Raw genomic sequence first — 18347 nt, 5'->3', positions numbered from 1 at the left:
ACAGGGGAAAAAAAAAAGTTTACAAGATTTGATTTCATTCAAAAACAAACACAATACAAAAATGCAATTATGAAAAATTCGTACACTTTTCTTTTTTTTCCTTTTTTCTTTTTTTATACACACAGTGCCAATAATTCAGCCCCCTCCCAGTCTGGTCACACAAAAAAAATCTGTAGCACTTACAGATGTATTCATTTCATTTAAAATAACCCATCTAAAGATACTGGTCTTGCCGTATGGCATAGTTCAACCATCAAGCCTACAGCTCAACTGTACAATCTGCCCACACTGACATCTAGCAATTGATCAAGCTGTAAACTTTAAAGGGGGGAGGGGGGGGGGTGTTAAAAACTAAAATTTCAAAAAGACCCATAACCAGTTCCCACTGGTTTAGAGACAGCCAAAAAGCGATTGTGGTCCCTATGAAATAAATAACATCAACAGATTCAATAAGACAGCTTTCAACTGAGACACATTCTTACAATGTAAGCATATTTGGCCTTAAAATCAATCATTATTGTAGCCCAGTTCTGACCAGTACAAAAGGTGACATTCGTAAATTATTCCAATGTTGGTACTGCCTTCATGTGCAATCGCTTAAAAATAGTATTTGATCCTCACCGTGACATTTTGTCTCGTGACATTGCTTTCTCTGGAAACAGCAGTAAGACCAAGAATGGTGTGTTCCTCTAAAACCACAATTTCTACAGTGCCTTTAAATGTCCAAACAGTCTTATGTCACGGATAATTTTTTCTTTCACACCAGATGCTAACGTTAGACTTGGTGAGCAAAATCTAACACTTTACCACCTTAAAACACCAATGACATGACTGTGCCCAAGTGCTTGCACAAGTTTAATATCATTTGCTTTTACACACACACACTTGAAACTCATACTCAATAAATAGACAATGGTGTAAGGCAGTGTTGAGACATGCATTCATCACAAAGAACAGAACCGAACATCATTCATTCATCGTAACAATATGCACAGTTTTTTTTTTCTTCTTTTACTTGTCGCTGTTTTTTTTTTTTTTGGCGCATGAACTTATTCCCTTTTTTTTTGGCAATGCTGGACTTTTCAAGGCTTTTCAGGTGAAGTCCTGGTGGACAGGAAGAATCTCACATCCATCTCTGAGGCACACAGAGAGAAGAAAGGAGCTCCGGGACCTCTTGATTTGAAGCCGATTCCATAACAATGCCACAAGTTGATTGAGACAAAATCAGGAGGACAATCAGGAGGTCTGGTGTTCCTGCTCATGGCAGCCAGCTGCACACGTCTTCAAGATGTTCCAGAGGTTTCTAGGTAGCTCTGCAGCTTTCGAACCGTGGTTTTGTCCAAGGAGCAAAGGTCAAAGTCAAAGGTTGTGTTTGTGATGTGAAAATGTCCAGTTTCTTCAATGAGGTTTACAATCTGGAAGGGGAAAAGGAGGACAAAAGGATAAGCAACCCAAGCAATCAGCACTGCAATTTTGTCCTCTATACATTAAACTCAGATTTTTACATAGAGCAGCTAGATAAAACCAGGTTTAAGGGACGGTTGGCTGACTAAGTGGTTTTGTATTATCAAGTCTTCAGTAAAAATACTTACAACAAAAGTATACAAAAAAGTATAAAAAAAAAAAAAAAAAAATAAAAAAAAACTTACAGTATTGGTACCAGCCGTATTTCTCTATTTCAAAAGGATCACGCTAGCATATTAAGGGCATAGGAGGCGAGTGAGGCGAGGAGGGTTGTGCACAAATGGAACTGTTCAGTAATGGGACCCAAACCTGATCTCTTTCACACTACAAAGCCAGACCCCATATGGAAAGAATTTATTGTCTCTATGCTGAACTACGGCCAGGAACCGAGAGACCCAGGGGTCTGTTATGACAACAGTAAAGACAGAAGTCAGCTGCTTATGTGACCGAAGTGCTGTCTGGATGGAGAAATTAGGCAGTTTGATTGCTAATGGATTTATATGACAGCTTCCAACCCCCTCAAAAAAACCTAACTAAACTTATTTTTAGGGGGAAAAGATGCAGATATGAACTAGGTAAACTTGAAGATCTTCATTTATTTTGGCATTAAGCAAAATAAATGTCCAATATTCAAAGCTTTTTCATTGGACGTTAGAAACCTGTTAAAAAAAAAAAACATAAAATAGCATAGCTTTTTTTCCTTTCTCTTTGTTTTTCAAGCAGTCCAGTTGATTATCAGTGTTTCAAGGTTGAGGAGGTGGATTATCTATTAAGGCTCCAAGGGATTGGCTTGATCTTGCACTATGCATGTGCTTCCAATCTTTGTTTGGAAATCTCCCATGCTATCTCTATATTCCAGCCAAACCTGGGTGTCCATTTACTTATACCGACGACTAGGCTTCAAAGTATTCTGATGAAAACTTCATTGGGGGATAAAGCGGTTTACGTTTAATGTTTCAGGTATATGCCTATTATCTGCTTTAAGGATATTCCATATATTTGTTCTGATTTCATCCTTATTGCTCTGAGCTTAGGAAATGAAATGAATCCAATTAAATAATTTTTTAAGAGAGATTTTTTCTTCTCCTTACAACTCCCCAAAAGGATTCTTGGCAATTATTTCCCATGAAGGTTAAAAACAATACCTGCTGTAATATGTGCCTCTCTCTCAGTGCCATTAGTCTTCTATGGAGCTCCACCAGTTCATCCAAGTAGGCCTAAAACAATACAACAAATGCCTTAATGACCAGCCAAACTCAATACACACATCAACCTTTAGACTTTTTAACTCCCACCTCATAACATACTAAAACAGTCTAGTGCTGATGATGATGATAATAATAATAATAATACCCAGCATGATCATCATCATCATCATCAGTATTCGTATTGTAATAATCACCTTGTCACAGTCAATATTCTTGTTTTTCTCCACTTTTGTCTGCTTCATGGGACTCTTCACTTCTAGAATCTGTAAGAAAACAGGATTATTTAAACAGTAACACTGGCATGAATTACACTGAGATTACATGAAACTATATTTAAGTAGAATGAAGACATTCTGAATATGGGGAAAAGAATTTCAAGGTAGCCAAGATATTTTACATGGTGAAAGCAAATAGCTCCCAGGCACACGTGTGGGATCCCAACAGGTTGGACTTGTAAAGCAGCGGTGGTAGCTCAGTTAAGATATGGAGCCAGCACTCCGATCGAGAAAGTCTCTGATGGACTGCTCTGTGCTTGGACTGTATGTCTGAGTTATTCTAAATCACTTAGTATTTTCTTATAGACAGCCAAAGCAAGCACTTGAGTGCAATATTTTATATGCAGTATAAAGCTCTCTAGATTATTTTTTGTTCTCAAGTCTTTAAAAAAATTTTAGTTTTAAGAAGATTTTTTTTTATTGTGAGACTTCATCAATCACCTTTAATTTCTTTTGTTTGAACTTTACATTTTTTTTTTTACTTCCTTGCATGATGTAATGTTTAGTATGAATCTGTTCTGAAAGTCTGTCTTCATCTTCAGCATATTTTATAACTGTATCATAAAAACTTTAAACATTGGGAGATTTTAGTTTTACTCATCAATCATAAGTTTCCTTATAAATTTGGTAAGATAAAAAAAAAATCATTATAATCGAACTCTCAATTCTCAACTGATCAATTAAAAGTATGCAACATACAAAACACACACAAAAAAACAAACACATTTTATCCCTAAAAATATGGCACCATCTTATCTCAGAGTTTCATCGCTGTCTATTAGGCCAATTAATAACAAAGTTGTAAATGTCGATCTGCTCTCACCGGATTATTGCTGGCCTTCAGGAGGGGCGGGGCCTCGTTATGTGGGAGCAGTGAAGAGGTGGAGCTATTCTCACTGTCACTACCGTCACTCAAACTCACCCTATAATCAGAAGAGAAAGATTTACTGCATCTGTGTAACTGCAGTACCCAGGCTTTTGGCACCCAGACATTTACAGTGAATTCACTCAGACGAACCAAAATTTAAGCACCGCTCTAAATACAGCAAAAACAAAAAAACTCAAATAGTTCTGGTAAACAATATATGGGGTAAACTCATTATTGTGACAAAATGGTTAACAAGCACTTGAGTAGTAAAACTTTATGCCGTTCCTATGGGTTACCTTATAACAGTTCATTAAATTCACAAAAGTCTTTAAAACTCAAATCAATAAGGATTGGTTAAATTTAAAAAGGAAAAAAAACAAAACAATAAAAGAACTAAACAAGGAACAATAAGAAATAAAATCTGTGCGCAAATCTAAGAAATGTCCACCTGCGATGGCGATGCGTCGTGTGTGTGTGTAAGGGACGCTCCATGTCCGAGTCCATGTCGTTGTCATCTTCCTCCTCTGACTCGTCTTCATTGTCATCTGAGTGCAATTCTGGAATTATCGCCTGCAAAGAACCGAGCACTGAATGTGCACAACAGAGAGAACATTGACATCCTGAGATTGAAATCGATACAGTCCATACGGTCAGTTCCAGAATTATTGCCACCCTTGATAAAGACAGATATTAATAGAAAAATATTGAAATATATACATGTCTTGTGCAGATACTTTGCCAAATCTCATGTGTAAAATTGTTAATAATTTTTTTTGCTTTGATGATTGTTAAATGTTATATGATCTTGTGCTTGGTTGGTTTCCACGGGGTAAACCAACCCCCGCCCCCCACAGTCCAAGGACATGCAGGTTACAGGTAGGTTAATTGGCGTTTCCAAATCGCCTGCAGTGTGTGAATGACCATCGAGTTGGCAACCTGAACTCTTAGGTAAAGGCAACAGAAATGATTGATCTCCAGGGTGGGGAGAGTCTCAGTCTCCAGATGTGCAGACCAAATACCAAAACTATATAGTAAGCTCCAAAATTACTGGTACCTTAGTTTAAAAAAAAGAGAGAAAAAAATGCCTGGAAATTCTCATGAACAAAAACGGAACTGAAACTTTTCACCAGTCATCCGTGCCTTTTGTGTTACTCATCTTTACCAAGGGTGACAATTCTGGAGCTGCATAAATAGCAGAAACAGATCAATTAAATGTTTTTTTTGTCACTCTATAAATGCAATGATTGCACTCAATAAAAAGCTGTTTCAATAGCACCACCTAGAGACAAACCAGTTACCTAATGGTTCCATCATTAGCTTAAAGAAAAGCAGGAATCTAAAATGCATGATGCCAAATTGACTTAATAGCAAGGATTTGTTATTAAAACTATTATTCAGCAATCCAAATAACACAGAAGGGTTTGGCTATATTGAGTATTAAAAAACTAAACATAAAATGTGTGTGTTTAAATGCTACTGTATTTGAAGTAAGGGAAGAGACTAGAATCCAGTTGAGGTTACCTTGTCTCTTGTGTGTAGGTCTGTATCCTGAACTTGAACTGGAGCTGGAGCTGGCAGGGCTGGGAGACTGTAAGATAAAGTAAGAAAATATTAAAAAGAAGGAAATCTATAAGAGTTAAATTAATTGTTACAAAAGCGTCTCACAACTTCTGCTCCGTACTTCCCTGTCTAAAACTGCCTTGATAACTGTAAAACCCATAATGTATGCATGTTTTATGTACTGCAGCTAAAGACATAAATCATGCCTTCTACAGTCATCACGACAGACCGTCACATCCTGCAACAATGGTTTGACAGTACAAACCTGCGCTATTAGCTTCACTTTTCTCTCCCCAGTGAAGGCTTTAATGAGTTCTAGTGGCAGTTCCATGGAGTAAATCAAGAACATGCACTAAGGCCCTTCTTAATGAAAGCTGATTTACACGGCCCCTCAAGCAGTATGTGTACCAGACACACACATACACTTTATCTAATTACCACTGGCACAGTTATTAATAATAATTAATGCTATGCTAGAAATAAATCTAACCTTAACCTTGAAAACTCAAAGGAAACTGTAAATAATAATAAAATTAACAATAATAATAATAATACATACATACATACATAGATAACATAGGTTCATTAATTAAAGTAATTAATAAACAAGATCTACTCAAGCACATTTACACTCCTGAGGTCCTTATGACCTGGGACTAAAGTGCAGGACTTAGCGTTAGTACATATGTGGTCGTTTACACGGGACCCGGCTGTAGTGACTCATTTCCAAGCCCCTTATTGTAATTATATGAGAAAGCTGCAGCTTGAAAAATAACGTCAGGACATTGAGAAGTTTTTATTTGCATGAACCATGTAAGTAAGATGTAGTGATGTGTTTAAAACATTGGACAGTCCGTGTGTGAATGAAGCAGACTTCCCAATGTGGTCAAGATTAAAGACTCTGCATGCTGCTAACGGGAGAAATGTGACAGTTTTACTGCACAGGCTCCCACGGCTGCGGTATTTACAACACACGCGTACACACGTGCACATAGTGCTTGTGCTTATACACAATTTCCCCACATACAAAAAACAAAACACACATTTACATTTAGTCATTTGGCAGAAGCTCTCATCCAGAGGGACTTACAAAAAGTGCTTTGAAGTTTTCGTCACTGGATAGATACTTACACTGGGTTACTAAGTAAGTTGGGAAGAGTTTTTTTTTTTTTGTTTGTATTGCACACACAGCGTAAAAGATACAACATACAATTTCACTCATAACCAGGAAATTCAACCTTTCTCCAGAGCTGCATTGATTTAAATGAAAATAAACTATAATTTATCCCATAGCTACCCATCTACTGTACCTTTTGGCCTATATAATTGCAAACTACACTAAGATCACATGAAAGCTGTGTATTATCGATTTGTTAGTTTGTTTCACTAAATTTTATCATCAGATTTGCCTTGTGTATTAATTGATTAACTGAAATATTTTTAAGCTATTTATAAAAATTAAGATCAATAAGAGTTGATTAATTTAAATAACAAAATGTGTGAACTGATACTGAATCAAAACTGAATCGATGCAGCTAATAGTGATGGGACGTTTGGATCATTTTAGTGACAGGGTTCTTTGAATCTCGTTCATCAAAATGAATGAATGTTTTTTTGAGTCATTTAATTCATTTTGTTTTTTTGATCAGAAATAATATAAAATGTCACATTTTCAATAAACAGACCCCCAATATGTCTACATACACAAATTTTGGCTATAGTCCCGGTAATGAAAACATTACACTGCAGCTAAGGACATACGTATAATAAGATCAAAAAACAATTAACTAAGTAACAAACTAACAATTTGGACCAAAAGATACTTGAACTTGAGATGACCTGCATATTCTGTTTGTCACGTGACTCTCATAAACGCTATGCAGTGCATTATACAGGAAACAGAATTGAGCGGTTCTTCTAATGAGTCCGAGTGGTTCGTTCTTTTGAATCTATTGCACTGCATAGCGTCTATGGGAGTCACGTAACAAATTCGGACTCGAGAGGTGAGCTACTCATTTCTGTTTCCTGTATATAACCTACAGAGGTATTGCGATGCTTTGTGCATGTGCGCCCAGTAGAAAATTAACCACTCTCCGAGACTACTCGTTCTTCTGAGTCAGGTTGAAGACTCGGTAACGTTAAAAGACAAATCGTTTATGAACGACCCATCACTAGCAGCTAAATTAACCAACAAATCAACCAACAAAAAAGCAATTAAATTGCATACACACCAACAGAGTTAACAGTTTGCATACATCATCCAATTCCAATTCTAAAGGCAACTAAAATATGCAATAATCTCTTTGAACAGTCGATATTGAGATGTGTCCGCTACTTATGCTCTATAAAGCCTCCATAACGGCTCGAATCTGAGGTGCCGGTTGTCAATTGGCGATTTCTGAGGCTGGTAACTTTAAATGAATTTCTCCTCTGCAGCAGAACTAAGTTTTGGTCTTATTTTCCCGGGATGTTCTTCATGAGAGCCAGTTTCTTCATGGTGCTTGATGGGTTTTGCAAATGCACTTGACGATACTGAACAGCTGATCTTTATATCTTAAAATAAAAGACTGTTGTTGTTACTCAATTACCTAATTCCACATGTATTAATCATATTTTTGAAAGTCTTGGTCTGGAATGTAGAAAAAAAATAAATAAATCAACAACATTGGATTGAAAGGTGTGTCCAAACACTGCTTTTTGAAAAAAAAAAAAAAAAAAAAAAAAACATACAAGGTTTCAACATAACATTTAAAGCAATACGTCAGTGTCCTACTTTTTAACAATTCTCCACAAAAGGTCATCTAAAGTCATTTTTCAGAATTGGGAGGACCTTTGAGTTTTTATACCAAGCTCTCTGATGTGTGTTGTTGCTGAAGCACTGTTGGCTTTGTGGAGGAATATTAAAGCAAGCTGCGGAGAGCACTGACGCAAACGAGATACATAAACAACAGTCCACAGACCTTCTGCTACGAAACCATGCTACACTGATGGCCCAGGATTATTGTAACAAATCAACCACACATTAAAAGGAAGAACACCCCCAACCCCTTTACCCCTTCCCCCCCCACACACAGGAGGGCCGGCCACATTTGTGGTCCAAACTCTCCACTTGGCCCAGTTTTGAAGGTTTTAAGTTTCACATTAAGTCCATCCTGCATTTCTTTGTGGCTTGTAACCCTCCGCTGAAAGGCCCCTCACAAAGCTCTGCACTCACACAGGAGGAGGAGGAGGAGGAGGAGGAGAACATGCTTTTAAGGGGGGGGGGGGGGGAGCATGAAAGTTCAGTGCAATACTATTAACTTAATTCCTGTTGGAGAACAGCCCAAGAGAGACTCTAAAGACGCCATTAAAGTTAATCTCAATTAATTTGTTTACATTCTTTTCTGATGAGCCCTCTGTGAAACAAAATAGGGTCTCTTGTAGAAAAACGCAGTACAGAATTTACAAGGCCCCTAAGCACAGCTGAGAGAGTAACTGTCTAAAAGAAGCTTAACTCCTACTGAACTGCTTTCAAAAATCCTCAAGACAAAGCCACGGGGTAAACCCTAATTAAACACAGACTAATAGAGAGGAAATGATTCTGATTTGGAGAAGGATCGCTTACTCCACCTCTACTAAAGCACGTACAGTACCATCCACACACACACTGAGGTCGAAAAGGTTTTATGGAGCACAACAGTAAACAAAGTACAGAGTACATTACTGTTTACCAAGATGCCTGACACTGCTTCTATAAACTAACAGAAAGCTGCAGCACTAAAACCCTGAGAAGAACCACAGGAGACAGAAATCCCTTGAATATTGCATTGTTCTTTCTGGTGGATTAACACCTAAGTGCACCAGCACATCAAGTTTGGATTAGGCTTGTGTGATGGAACAACTGAATCATCTTTAAATAAGATTACAGTGTCATTTACTCTCAATGCATTTCATTTCCAGATCTTCCAATTTCATGCATTTTATTCAAGTTCCATCATTTAACTCGGAGTGCAGCGGTACAAATAATCGCTCAAAAAACCCAGTCTTTTTCTTCCCAAAGGAAACAGCAGACGAGCAGATTGATATGCATCTAAAATCTGAGCAGGTGTTTTGAACTGACACTACCTGGAACCACCCTGAACCCGCCCCTGTGTCTGTACAGTGTGTGTGTGTGTGTGTGTGTTTGTGTCTATGAATGTACATATACAGACACACACTGTACATACACATCACCACATACACATCACCAGTCATCTCCGGATACATTATCACCACATCTGTTCCCTATAACATTAGTTTGCTCAATTTTAAACCAAATACAGCAATTAAACAATACAAATAAATACAAAAATACAAACATTTAGCACTTAACTTAAAATTTAATACATTTCTTCTGAGCAGCATGCATCTCTGTTATGTCATCAGCCATTTTTAATATTTCTAAACAAACGTAACAAATAATAAACTCCTTTCAAACGGGAAGCCAATATAAAAGATATTAATTCTGGGAATAGATTAGTGTAGGATTATAAAGAAACTGCACATTTTACCGCCTTGAATATCTGGAGTGTGTTTTGATCAACTAGGAGCAGAGTGCAGTCAGCTTTTCGTGAGCGTGTAGAGCTTCTAGAGCAGGGACACGTGGCTTCTAATGGGCACGTTTTGAGACTAAATAGCACTCGCTGTGTTTTGAGACTGGTGTAAGCATGTGTGACGAGCACATTTAAAAACTCTTAAAGTTGGAGAAAAAGCTTTTTCAGTTTACACAACTTTGATAATAAATATGTGTTTCTGTTGAATCACTCAGGATTATACATTACATACTCAGGACTTGGATATGTACAACAAGATCAGCCACGACTGATCAAGCAGCCAATTCTGGTCACTAGCTATGCATGCATGCATATAGACATACTCAAAAGTTTGGGATCACTTTACAACTTTTTAACAGTCATTCCGGATTTTTATTTATTTCTACATTTTAAAGCAATGCTAAAGGAATCCAAAATATGCAATAAGATATAATCATGTTGAGATGTGTCTGCTACTCATGCTCTGTAAAGCCTTCATAACAGCTCTAGTGTGAGGCAGAGGTGGGACAAAGTCATTGTTTGGCAAGTCACAAGTAAGTCTCAATTCATTGCCCTCAAGTCCCGAGTCAAGTCCCAAGTCAAAGGCAACAAGTCTCAAGTCAAGTCCAAAGTCCTATGGTTTGACTTTCGAGTCTTTTCAAGTCTTTTTAGCAGAAAAATAAAATGTATACAGATTATGTATGGTTGTAAGATCTGTATTTATTAAACAAACCTTTTTTTTATGAAAGAACATTGCTCAGATACATAAAAATACAAATGTTAGTAAATGCTAGTAGCAATGTAAAATGGTAGCACATATTCTTAATGAAGTAGGCTACTTTATACAAACAATAACGTTTTCTTCACATAACATTAAAGAACTTTGCTCCCTACCTTGTGTGATACACTCACGTAGGCTACCTCATGCTGTGTCGAAGTTTGTTCCCCCATCAGGATGCGTTTTTTTAGCAAAGGGGTATGCACGGACCACTGAGATTCTACAGCGCGCGGTAAAGAATAAAAAGGACAGTTAGTGTTTTTTAATCCCTGACGAACTCTAGCCATCAGGATGTGTTATCTTGTTATCTTGGACATATTTAGAATGATGAACCTCGGCTGAGTCACTTGTAGGCTGTAAACATGTCAGTATTTTGTCTAATATTTCATATCAAATATGCCTTTTCAGACCCGTCAGATACAGTCTCAAGACATTAATAATACTAATAGTAATAATAATTATTATTATATATAAATGAATAATAATAATTATTATATTATATTATAGTTAAATATTATATATTATAACTAATAATAATAATAATAATAATAATTATTATTATTATTATTATTATCATGCGAGATAATTAGCATTTTATCCGCGTGTCAATTCACTAGGTCACATTATTTGAATAAACCCAAACTGCATATGAAAGAAATCAGCACTCGTAGTGGTCCATTTCTTTGTATTAAATATATACTGTATTTAAAAGAAATCCCTTGATAAAATAGCATAAACAAATCATGGGTAGTGTATACCAGTGATTAAATATAAGCAATACAACGCATGTACTGACATGTTTACAGCCTACAAGTGACTCAGCCGAGGTTCATCATTCTAAATATGTCCAAGATAACAAGGGAAACACATCCTGATGGCTAGAGTTAGTTCCTTTTTGGCCTTTACTGCGTTCTGTAGAAGCTCAGTGGTCCGCGCATATAGCCAATTTTTTATAGCCAAACGAAGCTACCTTGGGTATCATTTCGCGAACTGGCGCGTGCACGTTATTGTCACGTGTTGGACGCTGTCGAATCAAAAGAATCTACGGTACTTTGATTGGATGTCGTGCCGAATGCGCGCATGCGCTCTGTCACACACACGCGCACAGACACATAAACAGAGATAGAGCGGACCGTGTTAACATACTTTTTATCTTTGGGCTTTTTTTGGGAAGTAGGAAGTCTTTACAAGTCAATAGGTGCAAGTCCAAGTGAAAGTCCGAGTTATTTATGTTAAAGTCCAAGTCGAGTTGCAAGTCTTTTTATATTTTGTCAAGTCGAGTCTAAAGTCATCAAATTCATGACTCGAGTCTGACTCGAGTCCAAGTCACATGACTCGAGTCCACACCTCTGGTGTGAGGTGCTGTTAACTGATGATCTCTAAGGCGGGTAACTCTAAATGAACAACTTCTTTGCAGCAGGGGTAAGTTTTGGTCTTGTTATCCTGGGTAGGTCTACATGAGAGCCAGGTTCATCACGGTGCTTGATGGGTTTTGCAAATGCACTTGACAATACTGTTCTTGCAAGAACTGTTCCAGAACATCTGACCTTCATGTCTTAAAATAACAACTGACTATTGTTGCTGTTACACAATTAACTAATTTCACATGTGTTCTTTTATAGTTTTGAAATCTCCAATGTTGCTTTATATATACAGTCACCTAAAGGATTATTAGGAACACCATACTAATACGGTGTTTGACCCCGTTTCGCCTTCAGAACTGCCTAAATTCTACATGGCATTGATTTAACAAGGTGCTGAAAGCGTTTAAAAATGTTGGCCCATATTGTTAGGATAGCATCTTGCAGTTGATGGAGATTTATGGGATGCATGCAGGGCACGAAGCTCCCGTTCCACCACATCCCAAAGATGCTCTATTGGGTTGAGATCTGGTGACTGTGGGGGCCATTTTAGTACAGTGAACTCATTGTCATGTTCAAGAAACCTCATTCAACGCCAAATTCCGCCAGGAACAACGCCAAATTCTGACTCTACCATTTGAACGTCTCAACAGAAATCGAGACTCATCAGACCAGGCAACATTTTTCCAGTCTTCAACTGTCCAATTTTGGTGGGCTTGTGCAAATTGAAGCCTCTTTTTCCTATTTGTAGTGGAGATGAGTGGTACCTGGTGGGGTCTTTTGCTGTTGTGGCCCATTCGCCTCAAGGTTGTGTGTGTTGTGGCTTCACAAATGCTTTGCTGCATACCTCGGTTGTAACGAGTGGTTATTTTAGTCAAAGTTGCCCTTCTATCAGCTTGAGTCAGTCGGCCCATTCTCCTCTGACCTCTAGCATCAACAAGGCATTTTGGCCCACAGGACTGCCACATACTGTATGTTTTTTCACACCATTCTTTGTAAACCTTAGAAATGGTTGTGCATGAAAATCCCAGTAACTGAGCAGATTGTGAAATACTCAGACCGGCCCATCTGACACCAACAACCATGCCACGCTCAAAATTGCTTAAATCTCCTTTCTTTCCCATTCTGACATTCAGTTTGACCAGGACCACACCCCTAAATGCATTGAACTAACTGCCATGTGATTGGTTGATTAGATAATTGCATGAATGAGAAATTGAACAGGTGTTCCAATAATCCTTTAGGTGAGTATATACACAAGGAGAGAGAGAGAGGGATTTGTTTGTTTTTGTTGTGTATATTATTATTATTATTATTTTTTTACATTGAATTATGCAAAATTAAAATCAACAATTTTTCATAAGGCTCTCGGTCTATTTATTACAGTATGTTTGACTTTAGGTGATGTTAAGGTGATAAATCGATTAAATTTCCCCCCATCCCCCATGCCTATTCTGGATAGTTTTCAGTGATGTTTCAAAAATAGTCACTGGCATCAACACTGAAAAATTAATAAATGAATATTAGACACCAATTTGTAAAATAATTATCAGAAAATATACTTGAATTACTGTTCACTGCTAATCATCAAAGAATCACTTAAAAATTAACAGTCCAGCTGAGTTTTTGCTTTTGCCGCTGTTTTTGCTTTTTGTGGCAAGCTGTTCCTGACTTAAACCTGAAATGGTGCTTTCTTTTGTTTTTTTTGTCTTTCTTGACAATTAAATAGTTTATTGAAAATTAATTCTTTTCAAAATAAAGACTCTCGAGCAGGGAAATCGATATCACACTAGCCTGATTACGCAAACTAGTCTTCTGTGATGGTAGATTCCCTGCTCGATATTCTCTATTATGAAAATAATTAATTTGCAATAAACAACTTAATTGTCCAGAACTGATGTTATTTCTCCTGGGGGGAGGGCACTGAAGGTTCCACATAGAACCCTACATCAAATGAAGGAGTTTAACGTGAACAAAGAAATTAAGGGGTTCTACTTGAATGACAAGAAAAAAAACAAAAAACTATCAAACCATCCAAAGAGCCCTCGACAGAGTTTTTAAGAGCTTATGGCCTCACTCAGAGCTCATTAAAGCTAACATCTTGCTACTATTCAGAGAGATTTCCCCAGACATCTAAAAACAAACTTCTAGTACACCACATCTTTGTCTGGAAGAAAAAAGGGTACAAGATAGAACACTGTACTCTTTTAAAGGCTGATTAAAAAAAAAAAAAAAAAATCAATAAACTGGAGATTTCTTGGCATCTGGCAGTGGCTCATGATTCACACTAAATACAAAAGATTTGAATGAGTTTAGAGGGGAAAAGGGAAAAAAAAAAGAAATTGATAGTGACACCACTGAGAGCAACACATGCTGTAAGATTTTTGCTGAAAGCAAGCAGGGTGGTAAAGACACTTTTACCCCTTGCAGAGCCAGAGGGACCGCAAAGCAGTTCTTTGAAGTATCTTTACTATCTTTCTCTTTGTTATCCCCTTTTCCTTTTTCTCCTTCTACCTCTTTGCATTTTACTGCCTGTTTGTCTGTCTAGGAGTCTCACTGACATCAAACGCATGGCCAGAGCACCAGACTGTAAATCACTGAGCCTTTCTCGAGACCGACGGCCCCCAATCTAAAGACTAGTAAAAGCGCGGCCAGGGCAGCCCCGCACCCCTCCACCACTATAACCAGCACAATCACTCATGTGGAAACGCTGGGAAATCCTTAAGTACCGACATCTTCAGGTTGTGAACAGAAGCTAGAGCAGAGCAGATCTCAAGCTGCTAGAGTGCGACCCTCACCGAGATCCTCGCCTAGCTGTCACCCAAGCTTGAGTAACGGGCGAAGCAGTGGCTGAACTATAAAATGCTACATTACTTTTTTACAGCTAATGAAAAAGCAGCTTCCATCAAAACAAGTATGCCCTGCGGCCTCATGTGAGTCACCAAAATGAAGCCCTAAACCAACAGAGACCTAAACAAACAGAACCTACCTGCTGAAAATCTTCATTCCAATCCATACTGTGACTATTATTATATTATACTAAAAATAAACGGGCAGAACACTGGTGCTGGTATCTGTTTGATGTCCTCTTCTGCAAGGAGGAAACTAGGGCTACACGATTTGATTTCACATAAATAAATGATTTGACGTATTGTAATTGTGATTTAAACTGCAAAATTTAACTATTAAATGTAACCATTTTATATTCAAACATTTACCTAGGTTAATAGCAAATTACAGTACAAATGATCTTAAGAGAATATTTTGCCATAATTTATTCAATATATATTAATTTGTTTTATAGCTCCACATTTATAACATTGGTGGCATTTCAGGTGAAGCTGCAACTTATCCTATCCCGGGAGACTTAGGGCATGAGGCTGGGTACACCCTGGAAAGGTTGCCACTCCACTGCAATGAGCAATTTGGGGATGTCAATCAACCTAACCAGCATGTTTTTGGGACTGTGTGACATGTGTATTGTAAGTTATAGATTGGTTCATAGACAGAGAAACTGCTTGGTTAAAACTAACACACGAGCGATGTAATTTAATCGATTATGCAATTTTATCCATTTATTTACACTAATTAATTGAATAAATTAACTAAAAGATCGAAAAGTTATCAACTCACTTATTTAAATGTTCGAATGTTAAATTCTATAAAATCGACAAATTTCCTAAAAACATACGATGGTTTCGTCACAAAGCGCAAAACCGCATTATCTTCCGTGTTTGGGTTGGGCTTCTTCTACTTTTTTTTATATTCGGCTGGTACAATACCCCCACCTACTGGACCGGGGTTTGGCACAAACGATGAACGAAAAAATTTATAAATACCATCATTACTTTGTATGAGACATGACAAATAAAAAAATTAAATAAAATCAACACCACTAGACACACAGCATTTCAATGCATATTAGATACATGTAATTTTTAGATAATTTAAAACCCATGAGAAAAACTGCTTGTGACAATTAGCGAATCAAACTGAATTGAAAACTGCAATCTCAAAAATCTAACTGAACTGAATCAAAAGTCTAGGACACCGCCCTGGACCATACTATTCGCTGTTTAGGAAACAGACACCTTATCATTAACAGTAGCTAGGTAGCGTCTTGCTAATGCTACTCGCAACTGTGCTCTGTACTGCAATTTTACTTTAGAGTTGCATGAAGTTTTAAAGTTAACTGCATTAAAATTGTTCCAGCAGTCACTCAGGGCTGTACAGTAACTGTGGAAGTGACGTTAACATTAATGCTTTCTGTGAGCTTTACTGTTCATACTCTGACAATGCTAATAAAAGACATGCTTTTGCTCACTTTGTATAAGCATGCATCAAGATTAATATATTATATTAATAATATAGAAACTATATATATCGCAACTTAAAAATTACTATTTACAAAGCACCACAAACGCAACATTACTTGGTTCCAGTTGTTCAAATAAAATGAAGGGAATCTTGTTAATATAGAAAATTTTATTTATTATTTGTGGTTCCCACAGTACCTAATATTACCAGGAAACACATCTGGTTTCAGCTACTTTGCTGGCTGCAGACTATATGCCTCGACTCTCCTAACTAAGCCAGGTACTACAACGGCTTGTTTCAATTTAGTTAACTGATTAAGTCGGTGAATTCTAATACACTACATTACTATGTGAGTGTCTGGTTTCTTTCATTTCTTCATAAATTACTCATAAAGTGCACCCATTAATAACGGGCAAGAACAAACTTCACGGTTACTGGCCAACATTTTTCCAGTAAACCGGTGCTTTTCCCGTGCCAACTTCGTAAGTAACGGTTCTAATCCGAAATAACATGGCAGCGGCGAGTCACTTCACACCAGCTGACAACAGGCAAACTAGAGAAACTGTGAACAAAAGGTTCAATAGCCGTCATGCTGCACAGACGACCAGAACCATGCAGCTGTGCTGGGGCTTTACGAGCATCGCCTCAACTGTGGTGCCATAAATCTACAATTGCTCTAAAACTGATGACTGGGCTGGTGCAGGGCCTTTGTCCTATTCACTTCCCAGCCACCAAAGAGCCCCTATATAGGAACGTCATAAACAGATTTAAGAGTACGGTTAAACCCTGCACCCCCAAAAATCAACCTCTAATCACCATCCATCTGAGAATCTGACACAGCAGCCAGGCCAACGACTGAGGTGGTTAACACGGAATAAATTTAAAGAGCAGGGTAGGAAACCTGTCGCATAAAAAAAAAAAAAAAAAATTGGCATGGGGGCCCAACAATTAATGCAGTACAGTCCATTAGTTTGCATAAACTGAACTGAACAAGGGGAACATCACAACATTTTAATTAGCTGTGATATTTATGAATACACATAAAAGATATAGTTTATTTATTAAGCAGTGTATATTTAAGGAAAATCGACTTAGCTTGTTGCAGATATCCATGGTTTTATGTGACAATTAAAATCACAATCGTGATTACAAATCCCAGCAAGCAAAGCTAAGGTTTTATATGCAATTTTCAATACAAGTTAGCTTATACCAATTTTTTTTTTTAAGTGCATTTTTATGCATATTTATTTGCAATATGAATCAAATTTGAAGGGCTAGTTTAGATATTTGGTAGTATAACTGTAACCAAGAATAAGCAATTTTGCTCTAAGATTACTAAAGTTCTTTGCAAGTATGCAGTCTTTAGTAAAGATCTAATTGTTACAATCAATCAAATCTAAGTGCAGTCCACCTTTGACATTTTACCCAAAACTATGAAGAAAAAAAAGAAAAAAATCTAATCCTTAGCTGTCAGACACTTTCAGAGTTAAGTTGCTACATGCATAGGGTAGGACTCAGAATTCCAGACTCTCAGACACACCAATACGTGGACAGGAACACCTGGGATTTGTTAATCGTCATAAACACAGACGTGTCTTTCTTCCTTTCACTTGTTTTTTAAGGAGTGGGATTAAAGAACCTCGGCTATTCATTGCAGCCCTCCTCCGTGCTCCTTAGCTGCCATAAAACCATAAATCTCATCTCACCACTTGCTTTAAAGCTAATAAACCAGGCCTCCCTTAGAGAGCCTCTTTCTTAAACAAAGTGAGAGGATATGGCAGTTGTGTGGCAGCTCCAGTGGCCCGCTAATCCCGTTTCCTATTGGAGAAATACTGAGATGCTATAGTGTTTGTGGGATGATGTGGAGGTACAAAGTGTTGCACTAAAACAATGTCAACCGGAAAACCCTTCAGAAAGAGATCCGTGACTGCTTCATTGAAAAGTAGGGTTTGTCCTTGGGAATAAA

General features: G+C 37.5%; 1 protein-coding gene across 3 annotated transcripts in view; it reads right to left on the bottom strand.

The window, feature by feature from the left end:
- Window positions 1-842: 842 nt before the first annotated feature.
- mllt3 (MLLT3 super elongation complex subunit) overlaps window positions 843-18347 on the bottom strand; it is a 54785-nt gene continuing 37280 nt past the window's right edge. For all 3 annotated transcript variants that reach the window (XM_053497465.1, XM_053497370.1, XM_053497444.1), the window contains exons 8-13: window positions 5337-5403; window positions 4264-4402; window positions 3771-3870; window positions 2867-2935; window positions 2610-2681; window positions 843-1415 (exon numbers count right to left, since the gene is read on the bottom strand). In XM_053497465.1, the coding sequence (XP_053353440.1) occupies window positions 1284-1415; window positions 2610-2681; window positions 2867-2935; window positions 3771-3870; window positions 4264-4402; window positions 5337-5403 (579 nt within the window). In that variant the 3' untranslated portion in view covers window positions 843-1283. The remainder of the gene's footprint in view (window positions 1416-2609; window positions 2682-2866; window positions 2936-3770; window positions 3871-4263; window positions 4403-5336; window positions 5404-18347) is intronic.

The sequence above is a fragment of the Clarias gariepinus genome, chromosome 1 (genome assembly GCF_024256425.1).
Source record: "Clarias gariepinus isolate MV-2021 ecotype Netherlands chromosome 1, CGAR_prim_01v2, whole genome shotgun sequence".
NCBI lineage: Eukaryota > Metazoa > Chordata > Actinopteri > Siluriformes > Clariidae > Clarias > Clarias gariepinus.
The sequence above is the reverse complement of the archived record's forward strand: the minus strand, read 5'-3'. Positions and strand labels throughout refer to the sequence as shown.